Genomic DNA, 13691 nt, shown 5'->3' on the forward strand with positions numbered 1-13691 from the left:
TCGCATCAACACACGCTCATTCTTGTCTTATCTCTTCGATTGGGAGCTAGCTCATTGCAATTTCGGAGATTTTACGAGAATTTCCACAAATTCTACGCCTGCAAGTGTCTGAGAAATCTAATTCATCAGTATACTAGCGTCTGTCTGTCGGAAACTTTACTATTTGTTCAGGTAAATGATAATCATGATAATTTCAAACATAAAATATGTCAATTTGATTGCATTTTCTGTTAAATTCCTTGCCCAATCATAGTGTGCAGAATGTATACCATTTTTAGTCCTTTACAATGTCAAACACTCGAAGCTAATATTAGACATTCAAACACCCTTATAGCATATTGTATCTTTGAAATATCCAAAATCACGGTAATCATTATAATCTATATTTGATTTCAGAAGTTGGGAACTTCGGTTATCATTCCAGTGAATAACTGAACGAGATTCCTGCTCTGAGCAGGAGATTCAAATACCCAGACTTTGGAACAATCCTTACTCACAGAGACTCACATTTTGAGCTTGTGGATGTACCAAAATGTCTACCATGGAGATTTCAGTTAATCTCACCCAAAAGATCGAGGCTGATACCCCTACTCAAAACGGAGACTGGCAAACCCAGAATGGACTCAACACAGAGACTCTCACTCACGAGCCTGTAGATGAGCAAACTCAGTGTGATAAGGATTCAGCCGTGGTCCACATTCAGCTAGAGGCTGAGCCCCCTACTCAACGCGGAGACTGCCAAACTCAGACTGGGCTCAAAACAGAGACTCTCACTTATGAGCCTGTGGAAGAACAGACTCAGTCTAATACAGTCTCAACAGAGGCTCGCACTCTGAAGACCGAGGCTGAGCCCCCGACTCCACGTGGAGATGAAGAAATTCAGACCCCGGAGAAAGCGTCATTGATTGACGCCCGACCCAGTCCGGAGACACTGAGTTTCAGACTCAAGATCACATGGAAAAGCAGAAGGTACGTTGATTCTGAATTTTGTCTTTTCTGATGTGGCATGAGGAAGAGTGGAGGGCATAGTCAGAGAGAAAGAGAGGGGGCGTGAGAGAGAAGTAAACAAACAAAAACAAACAATTTAACTAACTAACTAACATACACTATGGGAATTGAGTTGGAAGTGTTGAATCTTTATCTTAATGATCGGAATAGGATTTTTTGCCGTTGAGTATTATAACGAGAGTGTATTCAATTGCCATTGCCTGCACACTGAATTCCATGTTAGGACAATTTTATACTTCACAGATCACATTTTTTTTTATAAATCAATAGTTTTATTAACTTATTCATCGACTTTAACAATACCATTACAGCATTCCAATGCCTTGCTGCAAGTAGTCAGCGCAATCAGCGGAGTACCAGCTGATACCTCCCCTGAAGTCCTGGCTATGATTCTTCTTGAACGATGGCAGGAGAAGGAGGCAGAGACCAAGCGCCTCAGAAAATATCTCATAAGCACTGATAAGGAAAAGACCACAGCACAGGCCCAAGTTAAGGTACAATATTCTTAATTAAAATAATCTCAATCAAATTCCCCGTATAGTTTATTTGAATTTTGCATCTTCATGAAATGTAAACTCTTCGTAAACATTTAACCACAAGAAACAGCAATAATGTTCAAAATCATAATGATCTCTTTTCTAGATCAAAATGAAAAGTAGCGATTTGACCACGCCCAAATTAATCGAAACTGCAATGTTTAGAACACATTTTCTACCCCATGTCAATTCTTACTTTCTATGACGTCTAGCATTATATTTAAATCAAATTAATATGACTTTTGCCATTTTTTTTCTCAATATATGACATATTTTTTTTGAATTCCGACTCCTTACCTATCTCTCTCTCCAGAACTTGATCACCGCGGCTTGTTCCATCTCCGAGGCAACTGAGGACTCCACCCCAGAGGATGCGGCTGAGAAGCTCCTCGAGGCACGACAGGTTCTCGACGTTCGGCGTTCCGAGAGCACTGCAAATTGGAGAGAGAGATTTAGAACCATGAAAAACAAAATGGACCTCCAGATCAAGGTAATGAATTATATTTTGTGATGTTTGTAAGATTTTTAAAGCAAAAACAGTATAGCGCTTCTGAACTATAACGGGCTTTTCTTTATTTGCTTTCCTTTTATGGAGATAATATGTTATGGTTTTTTTTTCCATATACAAAATGAATAGTGAAAAGTTTACAAAAGTCTGATATGACATTAACTATCAATGCCAAACATTCAATGGCGTCATTATAATTAGAAACATTTAAATCTTAGTTTAGAACATCTTTCTTTAAACTTTTATATCATCGTTTTTGTTCCGTATTAAAAATGTTAAATTCTCTTCATAATTAAACGTGACCGTAATTAGTATTTAGTTATATTCACATCTAATAATTATTTATCTTTATCAGCCCTCCCCCTCCTCAACCTTCACTGTCCCTTCATTTCTTTCACTGTATCACTGCTGACTATAAACCATAAACTCTTTTTGTCATGGTCTTATTTTAGTCATGTCAGTTCTTATACCTCATCTCTTTCATCTCCTATCTTCTTTATTACATTTTCTTTATCATTTTCAAAATAATCCTGAACATCTTCCTCTCTTTTTCATTCTACTGCAGTTCTTGAGCTATTCTATTATTCGCCATATGCCCCTTCTCTATCCCTCCCTCACCTCTCCATCCCTCCCCCCCCCCCCCTCCCTCTCTCTCTCTCTCTCTCTCTCTCTCTTCTCTATTTCTCTCTCTCTCTCCCTCTCTCTCTCTCTCTCTCTCTCTCCATCTCTCTCTCTCTATTATTTCTCTCCATCTCCCTCATTCCACCGTGTCCACCGTCTTATTTTCATATTCTTCATGTCCTCGTACCTATGCTCTCATTCCCCTCTCTGTCCTTTTCCCCTTTTTCATTTTCCTTCTCCCCATCTCCTTCTCCTCCTCTTCCTCCACCTTTAGACCTTGGCCGATCCAATCAAGCTGATCACAGATAGCATGGATGCTATCCAGTCCCCAAAGGTCCTGGCCCAGAACCTCACACAAGCTTGGGACCAGGTCCAGGCTCAGAATGACGAACTTGAACTAGATTTGATGGTAATTTGATCTCCATTTTTCAATTCAGGTCAATTTTACTCTTGGTAAAAAAAAAAAAAAAAAAAAAAAAAAAAAAATTGCTCTTTGCACATCCGATAAACAGAGAGCAAATAAACCCGAATTAAAAAAATTGTGAAAATGTAGAAAGTCGATAATAATAAAATTAAAAAAACATAATCAAAAAATGATTGCTAAAATTCGTTATGATAGAAATGAGAGTATACCATCGCCATTGAGTTAACTTATCATTAACTGTTTATTGCGAAAGTTTATCCCTTCCTTAAGCAAAATGTTCACTGCCCCACCACCCATTAAAGTGTCCCTATTAGTTATATTGCTCGTTACTTTTCTATTTTAGACGGCCACGGATCGGGTCAAACAACTTGAGATGAAATTGGAAGCTCAAGCACAGGACGCCAAGGTAAATTATATCCACATTTTATTGATAAACATTACAATGAAAACAAATTCTATACTTCAGTGAGTAATGTTATTGGTACATAGCTTTAATAATTTCGCGAACGCATGCCAGCGCTTGCACACTTTGATTTCTCACAAATCTAATAATGAAGACATAAACTAGAAAACTTTTGTGAATTTCGGGAAAGTTCCAGATTCGCGAAAGCTTAATGCCACAAAAAAAAAAAGGATCACAACACAAATCGCGTTAGCATAATACAAACATATAAATTTATTCTTAAAATAAAAATTCACTTTCATAATTAGCAACGGTCATTTTGAAATAACATCATCGGCCTTAATGTTGTCCTTATCAGTGCCTCGCCATCGATGTCGGCGCCTGCCTCGCACCCGATATCAACCACTCTGATGTCGTCGTCGAGCTCAGGTGGTCTTTCGACGACCTCCAGAAGGAGATCGCGGCAAAAGAAGAGCAGATTGAGGTAATAAAACGGAAAAATAATTTGAACATTTAGAAAGTTCAGCAAATTGATTTCTATTAACCAACAGTTGTGTAAATGATGATAAGGTCTACGCCTACAATATAATGATAGAGAATAATATTGTATTATACTACACGTATCATCAAAATAGAACCTGATATCAATGATGACATATATATATATAGATAGTAAATGAGTGAAAGATATATAAGACGAGGGGGACTTGGAAGATAAAGAGATTTAGAAAATGTAGGACACAGCCAATGATGAGAAGAAAGTCGAAGACGACAGAGATGTAAAGGAAAGGGCAGACGTTTAACATTTTAATTGCGTAGACAGTATTTTTTTAAATAATATCAAACATTAAAAATGCAGTCTCGCAAGTCATCTAATTCAATACGAAGTAGAATCCAAAATAAAATGCATTGAGGATAAATATGTAGCAAATGGGCAAGTTTTGACGGATTATTTTGAAACCTTAAAGGATCTTCTGCTCAAGCTGAAGTCTCTGACGTCATCTCTGGATGACCTCCAACCCCTCCTTGCTGCCGAGCCCAAGAAGAAAGGCAAGAAGAGGAGCAAGAAACTGCGCCTGAAATGGTGGAAGAGGGCGCCTGAACAACAAGAGGTATGGGTCAATAATCCCCCCCCCCCCCCGCAGCTGCAGCCCTCAGCAGTCATAATGATAATAACTAACAAATTGGAATACTTTAATATGTATAGCTGAATTAATCTGGTGTGGTAGTTCGATATAAAACATGAAAATTGAATTAGGCAGTTGCCAAAGTTATAAACTTGAATTAGAAACATGGATGTTATTACAAATAAACATTTACTATAAAGAAATAGGCAAATCATCTATGTTGCGTTCTGCTAAACCACAAACTTAGTTAAATTATTTTTTTTAACTATTATAAGCTAATCATGATTTTCTGTACACAGAGTTCAAAGATTAAAGATAATCATTTTTATTGGGAGTTTCTATATATGTTCGGACTGTTCTCTTTTCGGATCGAAATCGTAGAATATCTTTAATACATTGGTCATTTTCTTATCACGTGACAGGAGTCCAACAGTTATCTTGAGAAGTTGCAGGAAGGTCTCATCAAACAGAAGACAACCATGAGGTAAGTTCATTTTGAGTTTTATTTGCCTTGCTTTAGATAAAATATGGGAAATTATTATGTTAGCAAAATCATGTTTATAATAATCATTGTTCAAGATCTTTTCCCATTTCGTTCAATGCAATATTTCTATTTTATATTCCCCCCCCCCCCACCCTTTCCCCTCCCTCTCTCTCTCTCTCTCTCTCTCCTATCCTTCCTCTTCTTCCTTTAATAATTCAGTTATTCCATACTCTTTAACCCAGCCTTTTTAATATTCCCACCTCCCTTAAAACTCTTCATCACACTTTCCCCACAACTTTGTCTACAGTCTTCTCGAGGCCAAGATGACCATACTGGCGGATCAGATAAAGAAGGAGAAAGATTGTCTGGAAAGACAGAAGGCTTTAAGGGCTGAGCTCCAAAACGACGTCAAACTCCTGCAATTTGACAACCAAAAGAAAGAGACCCTAATCCAAAGTCTCCGGGACCTTGTCGAAACGTAAGCCAATATGATAATTATTTTATTTTCTTTCAAAAATCCTCAGGTGCCTAGAATATGATCTGTTCAAACGTCTTGCTAAGCTCTGTTAAATTGTCATTAACAATGTATCAAGTATGACCTCACACCCCGAAAGGTATCTTTCAATAAAAAGCAAATTGCTTCAACTATATACAGACAAGTGTTTCCCATTGAGAAAATCTGCCTTCATTTTTAAGAGAAATTAAAACCTAAATGGTATTCCCGTCATAGCCAAAGTTGGAGATAAATGTCAAAAAGCAAACAAAGAAACAAAACATTTCAAAGAGATCAATATTTATCTTAATGGGACAAGTCATTATTTTTTCATTTTCTCTTGCAATACAGCCTGCAGAAGAACTGCTTGAACAAAAACAGGGGCGCTACTCGGTTCCAAGCGAGAAACGCGGCTAATCATGCAACCGTTGCCTCAATGTCAACCATCAAATGCGAGGTCCTAGATATCAATGACATCCTGCCTTTCTCAGGTAACCAGAAACCAGGTGACCTTAGCAACATGCCTGTCCTCGGCGAAGGCACCTACGGCAAGGTATACCTTGGTCGCCATGGTGATGACCTTCGACCCATCGCCATCAAGCAGCCAGTGTTGCATTCAGGCTACCGCAGGGACATGCTGCAGCAAGAGAAGCTGCTGATGAATGGAAGAGCCACGAAGGAGTCCATGTTGCAGCAATTGCTGTCAGGGTCACCCTACTTCCCCAAGATGATTGGGATGGTTACCATCGGTGATGACCTCTGCACAGTGATGGATTTCATCGGCAACAAGAAGACTGGCAGGACGTACCCTCTCTACCGAGCCCTGACGCGCCGCTTCAAGTCCAACCCAAAGCTCAGCCTGACTAACATGCTTCAGGTCTGTGAGGATATCATCAAAGGCATCATGGAGCTCCATCGGGAAGGATACCTGCATAACGACCTGAAATCAAACAACATCTTGCTGGAGACGCGAGGCCAGCGTTGGCATGCCGTCATCATCGACCTCGGATTGGCCAGTGCAATGGCTCACGCCAAACAGAGGCGATTCTCCGACAAGAGAAGGGCTGAGTACAGATCGGGAAAGATTTACACTTACATGGCCCCTGAAGTTGTCCTGTATGGAAAGCGCAACTCAGTGGCCTCTGACATCTACTCTTTCGGAGTCATCCTCGAGTCCATCGCTAGAAAGATCAAGATCAGCGAGGTGGCGGAAGTGGCGGAGGGCTGCACCGAGCAAGATCCACTCAAGAGGCCGCACAGCATGGAGGAAATCCTCCTCAAGATGGAAGCGATCAGTACTTCCTACTGCTGAAGAGGCTAGGAGACGGGAATGAAGATGGGAGTAGGAGTGGCCGAGGCATCACTCATTGGCCAGGACGTTGGTAACAGATTCTGGATGAATCAAGAATAGTGCGAACACCACAGCTGAAAGGACCATCAAGAGACTGTCTTCCTCTTGCGATCATCATTTAAAGATGTGCCTTCACATAACAACTCATGGGGGTTGTTAGATAGTCTTCCAAACTGAAGCCCCTACTTCATCGGCCAACTATTGGCCAAAGTAAGAAGACCACAGCTGTAGGAATCATCAAGAAAATGTCTTCATCTTGCAATCATCATTTAAAGATGTGCCTTCACAAAACAACTCATTGTGGTTGTTAGATGGTCTTCCATCCCGAAGCTCCCACTTCATCGGCCAACTATTGGCCAAAGTAAGAAGACCACAGCTGTAAGAACCATCAAGAGACGGTCTTCATCTTGCAATCATCATCATTTAAAGATGTGCCTTCACATAACAACTCATCGTGGGTGTTAGATGGTCTTCCATCCCCGAAGCCCCTACTTCATCGGCCAACTATTAGCCACAGTCGAGATAGAAACCTCCATCATCCTCAGTCTCGTGAAATAATTTAACAAAGTGGAAAATACAGAGGCTACCCTCTAAAAGCAAAATCAAGGGGAAGAAGCTGCTCCAAAACTCACTTTAACTATCGTCGCATGGAAATGGTAGTTATAGCCACTATCGAACAAGATTGGTTAAAACGGATGTTGAATTTATTGCCGCCCCATGTTACATTGACTTGGATGGAAATCGTCACTATTGCAATAAAAAGGAAACCACTCAGTATCTTAGATAGAAAGCTAAACGAGAATAGAAAAGGAAGGAAAAAGAAAGAAAGAAAAGGAAATAAACAAATAAATTATTTTAAAAAATTTTTAAAAACAAAGGAAACAAAGGAACAAAGAAAGGAAGAAAACAAAGAATCAAAGAAACACAGAAACAAAGATAAAAGGAAATCTTTCTGATTAAAAGCTCCAGTGTCACTCGTCTTCCATAGTATTCGGAACTTCCTTGAACTGATCACACCGCTCCCTGAAAAGGGTCCTCTACGGTCAAATGGACGACGGGGCACAGGTTCAAGAATGTATTACTGGTATCAGAGGTATTTCTCACAGAATAGTTAATCGAGGATCATATCATCTTATGTAGCTCTGTACTGATTGGAAGAGGAGTGATGAATAAAAAATACGGACCAAATCTTGAACCCGAAGAAGCTTGGCATGACACACGTATCTATAATAAAGTTTGTGAAAGTAAACACAATCCTTTATAATTCAGTGACTTAATAGCCTGTTAATTTTGTTGTCGTTTCCTCAAGGGTAATTTAGTTTAAAAAATATGAAGAAGACATAAGGTGTGAATAAGAATACACAAAAGAAGGGTATTTCGAAGGGAAAAGCAAGAGAGGAAGAGATAGAGCAAAAGATATCAGAGAGAGCTAGATCGTAAGAGGTAGTGTGTATTGTGTGTGCGTGTGCGTGTATTGTGTTTTTACAGATGTGTATCAATATTTACGTCTGGGGGCCGACCATTAAACGTCACCATCCGAAAGACGTGACTCAGTTTCGAACCTGCGTCCTCGGCTGAATCAGTTTGTAACTTCCACCTTTAGCTGGAATACAGGCGCACGCCACAACGCCGAGTACTACTGACATGGTTAGGCTAGCTCTTCCCAATGCTTTAGGAATTTTGGTAAAGAGGCTGTGCATGCAGACTTATCATACCCCCCCCCCCCCCATAAACAACTCCCTTCTTTCTGTTAGCAACGTTCCTTAGTTTAAGCGGACACCAACATGATTGTATCGAATTGTTTTAAACTTCTTGTACATCAATATTCTGTTTATAAACACATACATCAGTTTGCAATGTAATCTAACAAGTCAATATTCTGTTTGTAAACATAATATAAATCAATTTACAATGCAGTGTATATAGCAAAACAGAAAGAAAATGATATAAAGCAGAAACACTCTTTTTTTTCTTCTTGTAATAACATGAAATAATGTATAATGCATAAAGTAAATAAGATAATGTACTATAATACATCCGAAGATTTAGATATATAAAACTTAATATAGCAATTTTCTAAATAAATAATAACTCATGCTATACAAAATAGGTCAATGAGGTAAACGGATTACCTAAAATGAATGAAACTTTTTTCTCCCATTTTCTGTTTTTAACCATTATTATTTTTCCGGCAGACATTTTGAATGGGGTGGGGTCGCGTGGGAGCATTATACTCAATTCCCTCGAGCGATACCCTTCTATCGGTTTATGACTTACTCATACTGTACATTAAAATCCCAGCTGAGACTAAATCTTCTTCAAAGCGCGTTATTTTTAATCCTCTCATTTACTGGACCGGTCTCGGTGCTTGCCATGGTGGTTACGATTGTAGGGTTTGTTCTAATCTGATCTGGGGTTATGGGTATTGTCATCTAGAGATAGCCGCCAACACTGGCGTACTAATGGGGGGCAGTTGACACCCCCCCCCCCCCAATACATATACAAACGTGATTTATTTCTAATTCGAAAGCAGTCATTTACAAATGTTGCTGGAATAGCATGATTTTTACTTGAGCTTCCGGGGGCTCCGGCCCCTGGACCCCAACAAGGCACCTGAATGCTCATCTGACCGTAATTTAATGCCTGGAACCCCTGAGCTTCTGAGGGCTCCGCCCCCTGGACCCCACACAATTTTTGGGTGTTACCCGAAAAACACCCGAAAATTGTGAAAAATGGGAGGGGTAGGGGTTTCGTGGCTCGAGCGGCACACCCGGCCCCACCCCCCCCCCCCCCTCCGGGGTCGGAATGACCGCATGCGTGTTACCAAAATGTCCGGTAAAGGGGTATTTTCCACGCATCAAAGTCCGGCTCGTACATACACAAAATTGACTTTACACACCAGACTTGGGGGTGTTCTCAAAAAGAGGGAACACTCATATGCGTAGCCTAAATAACACTGAGTGGGGGGGGGGGCGGGGCGGCACACTCCCGTCAAAACCAAATTTGAGTAATATGTAGAGGTCAATGGTACAGGGGTGGATCCAGACGGCGGCAGGGGAGGGGGCCAAAGAGGGGGCCCAATACGTAAGAAATATTTAGCGGCGAAACAGCCAGCAGGTGAATAGGCGGGGGGTAAGGAGCACTCATTTTTTAATAAGTAGCTTTCTAACGCTAATATAGTCAAGACTTATCATGTTCTGACGGTTTCGAGAAACAGGCTCCAAAATTACGTAGTGTTATAGTTCAGTGGTCACGACAAGTTTCTTGTCGGGGAAGTTGTCGCTCGTCTAGCTTGGCAAAGACGGTTTTCTGAAACACTTTGACAGTGCAAAGAATGTCTTGATCTTTTAGTTACAACGGTATCATGAAACAACCCCAGTTCTCTCTCACAGGCAGTAATACAAGGCCTTAACAAAAAAGACGTTGTATTCCCTTTAGGTGCCAGAACCTGGGACTGTCGTCCAAATCTCGCTGGTTTCTAGATAGTGCAGTGTATGCATGTTAGAAAGTTAGAGAGAGGAGAGAGAGAGAGAGAGAGAGAGAGAGAAAGAGAGGGAGAGAGAGAAGGAAAGAGAGGAGTAGAAAGGCAAATGGAGAAGAGAGAGAAAATATAGAAAAGAGGGAGCAGACAGAGAGAGAGAGACAGAGTTAGAGACAGACATTGAAAATATGAAGTAGAGACAGATGGGGCCGGGTAAAGTGTGGTAAATGGAAAGAAATAGGTATACAAAGATGAATGAGCATAGACCAAAAACAAAAATAGGTAGCAAAGAAGAGATTAAAGAGATATTAAAAACGAAGAAAAATGCCGTAAACTTGCGCAAAATCATTAACATGTTACGTCACATTAAAAATTGCTGGTTCTCTATAGCACTCCCATTATAAAAAATATATGAAATTTTCACGCACGTGAACGTTTCGATTTTAGGTACTTTGAGCAGCACAACTTGCTAACTCAATAAATTTTGTAGTCAGTTGGTTAAAACAAGGAGTTAGTATACAGCTCTCCTAACTCTATGATAAAAATGACCACATATATCCTCAGTGCTTTTAAACATAAGAGTGGTGCTACTGCATGAATTTAAGAAAAATCTGGATTAATACATAACATCCTGTATTCATATCCGTTGGTTTTACAAAATAATTTGTTACACTAATAGCAACCCCTGTCTTGAATACATTATGACGCATAAATACTGATTGTTACGTAGCTCCAAAACTCCAACATATTGCGCGTATGCCATTGTTACGTCAAGAGCTCTGCGCACATGATACACACATATGGATATTCATATAACTGCCCTACCCTTGTGCGCGGTTGGTCGAAAGTTTATGTCATGGTGATCGCGCATGCGCATACTGTAGTAAGCTAGCTTCGCATCAACAAACGCTCATTCTTGTCTTATCTCTTCGGTTGGGAGCAAGCTCATTGCAATTTCGGAGATTTTACGAGGATTTCCACAAATTCTACGCCTGCAAGTGTCTGAGAAATCTATTTCATCAGTATACTAGCGTCTGTTTGTCGGAAACTTTACTATTTGTTCAGGTAAACGATAATCATGATAATTTCAATCATGAAATATGTTTAATATGAATACATTTTTTGTTGAATTCCTTGCACAATCAAAGTCTGCAGATTGTATATCCGTTTTAGTCATTTACAATGTCAAACACTCGAAGCTAATGTTAGACATTCAAACATCCTTATAGCATATTGTATCTTTAAAATTTCCAAAATCACGGAAGACCAAATCTAATAATCTATATTTGATTTCAGAAGTTGGGAACTTCGTTATCATTCCGGTGAATAACTGAACGACATTCCTGCTCTGAGCAGGAGATTCAAATACCCAGACTGTGGAACAATCCTTACTCACAGAGACTCACATTTTTGAGCTTGTGGATGTACCAAAATGTCTACCATGGAGATTTCAGTTAATCTCACTCAAAAGATCGAGGCTGATACCCCTACTCAAAACGGAGACTGGCAAACCCAGAATGGACTCAACACAGAGACTCTCACTCACGAGCCTGTAGATGAGCAAACTCAGTGTGATACGGATTTAGCCGTGGTCCACATTCAGCTCGAGGCTGAGCCCCCTACTCAACGCGGAGACTGCCAAACTCAGACTGGGCTCAAAACAGAGACTCTCACTTATGAGCCTGTGGAAGAACAGACTCAGTCTGATACAGTCTCAACAGAAGCTCACACTCAGAAGATCGAGGCTGAGCCCCCTACTCCACGTGGAGATGAAGAAATTCAGACCCCGGAGAAAGCGTCATTGATTGACTCCCCGACCCAGTCCGGAGACACTGAGTTTCAAACTCAAGATCACATGGAAAAGCAGAAGGTACGTTGATTCTGAATTTTGTCTTTTCTGATGTGGCATGAGGAAGAGTGGAGGGCATAGTCAGAGAGAAAGAGATGGGGCGTGAGAGAGAAGTAAACAAACTAAAAACAAACAATTTCACTAACTAACTAACATACACTATGGCAAATGAATTGGAAGTGTTGAATCTTTATCTTAATGATCAGAATAGGAAAAAATTTGCCGTTGAGTATTATAACGAGAGTGTATTCAATTGGCATTGCCTGCACACTGAATTCCATGTTAGGACAATTTTATACTTCACAGATCACATTTTTTTGTAATAAATCAATAGTTTTATTAACTTATTCATCGACTTTAACGATATCATTACAGCATTCCAATACCTTGCTAAAAGTAGTTAGCGCAATCAGCGGAGTATCAACTGATAACTCCTCAGAAGTCCTGGCTATGATTCTTCTGGAACGCTGGCAGGAGAAGGAGGCAGAGACCCAGCGCCTTAGAGAAGAACTCATAAGGACTGATGAGGAGAAGACCACTGCACAGGCCCAAGTTAAGGTATTCTTGTTTAAGATAATCTCAATCAAATTCCCAAAAATGTATAATTTAATTCTTTGAACTTTAAATCTTCATGAAATGTAAATACTTCGTAAGCATTACAGCCACAAGGAGGAAGCAGCAATCAAACGATAAAAACTAACAAAAGTATTTGACCACGCCCAGAGTAACCGAAACTGCAATGTCTAATACACATGTTCTATCCCATTTCCCTTTTTTTTTTTTTACTTTGTATGACTTCTAGCATTATATTTATAAAAAATTAATATGACTTTTGCCATTTTTTCTCAATAAAATCCCTTTTCAGTTTTCATAAATGGGTCTTCAGTTTTCATTTTTTAACACATCTCTCTCTTCAGAACTTGATCACCGCGGCTTGTTCCATCTCTGAGGCAACGGAGGACTCCACCCCGGAAGATGCGGCTGAGAAGCTCCTCGAGGCCCGACAGGTTCTCGACGGTCGGCGTTCCGAGAGCACTGCAGCTTGGAGAGAAAGATTTAGAACCATGAAAACAAAATGGACCTCCAGATCAAGGTAATAAATTAGTTTTTGTGTGTGATATTTGTAAGATTTGTAAGCAAAAAAAGGATAGTGCATCTGAATTATAACGGGGTTTTAAAAATTTGTTTCTATATTTTTGCTTTCCTTTTATGGAAGCAATATTTTTGGGTTTTTTTAATATAAAAAATGATTAGTGAAAAGTTTACGAAAGTCTGATATGACATATTACTATGCCAAATATTCAGTGGCGTCCTTATAATTATAAACGTTTTCAACTTAGTTTACAACATCTTTCTTTAAACTTTTATATTATCCTCGTAATTGTTCCATTTTTTAAATTTTAAAC

General features: G+C 39.7%; 1 protein-coding gene across 1 annotated transcript; it reads left to right on the forward strand.

The window, feature by feature from the left end:
* The first annotated feature begins 532 nt into the window (after positions 1–532).
* LOC105443716 lies at positions 533–7080 on the forward strand. The gene is made up of 10 exons (XM_030980058.1): positions 533–969; positions 1349–1502; positions 1858–2034; positions 2948–3082; positions 3441–3503; positions 3859–3984; positions 4469–4612; positions 5050–5111; positions 5419–5589; positions 5956–7080. The coding sequence occupies exons 1-10, from the start codon at positions 533–535 to the stop codon at positions 6914–6916; spliced, it is 2430 nt and encodes an 809-aa protein (XP_030835918.1). The 3' UTR covers positions 6917–7080.
* The last annotated feature ends 6611 nt before the right edge of the window (positions 7081–13691 follow it).

This window comes from Strongylocentrotus purpuratus, unplaced genomic scaffold (genome assembly GCF_000002235.5).
Source record: "Strongylocentrotus purpuratus isolate Spur 01 unplaced genomic scaffold, Spur_5.0 spur5_scaffold_10, whole genome shotgun sequence".
Taxonomy (NCBI): domain Eukaryota; kingdom Metazoa; phylum Echinodermata; class Echinoidea; order Camarodonta; family Strongylocentrotidae; genus Strongylocentrotus; species Strongylocentrotus purpuratus.

Excerpts from the sequence above, each read along its gene's own strand:
- LOC105443716 (XM_030980058.1), top strand. The coding sequence starts at position 533 with ATGTCTACCATGGAGATTTCAGTTAATCTCACCCAAAAGATCGAGGCT. Across the intron at positions 3,083-3,440 it reads AACTTGAACTAGATTTGATG|ACGGCCACGGATCGGGTCAA; the intron begins GTAATTTGATCT and ends TTTCTATTTTAG. Across the intron at positions 5,112-5,418 it reads AAACAGAAGACAACCATGAG|TCTTCTCGAGGCCAAGATGA; the intron begins GTAAGTTCATTT and ends CTTTGTCTACAG.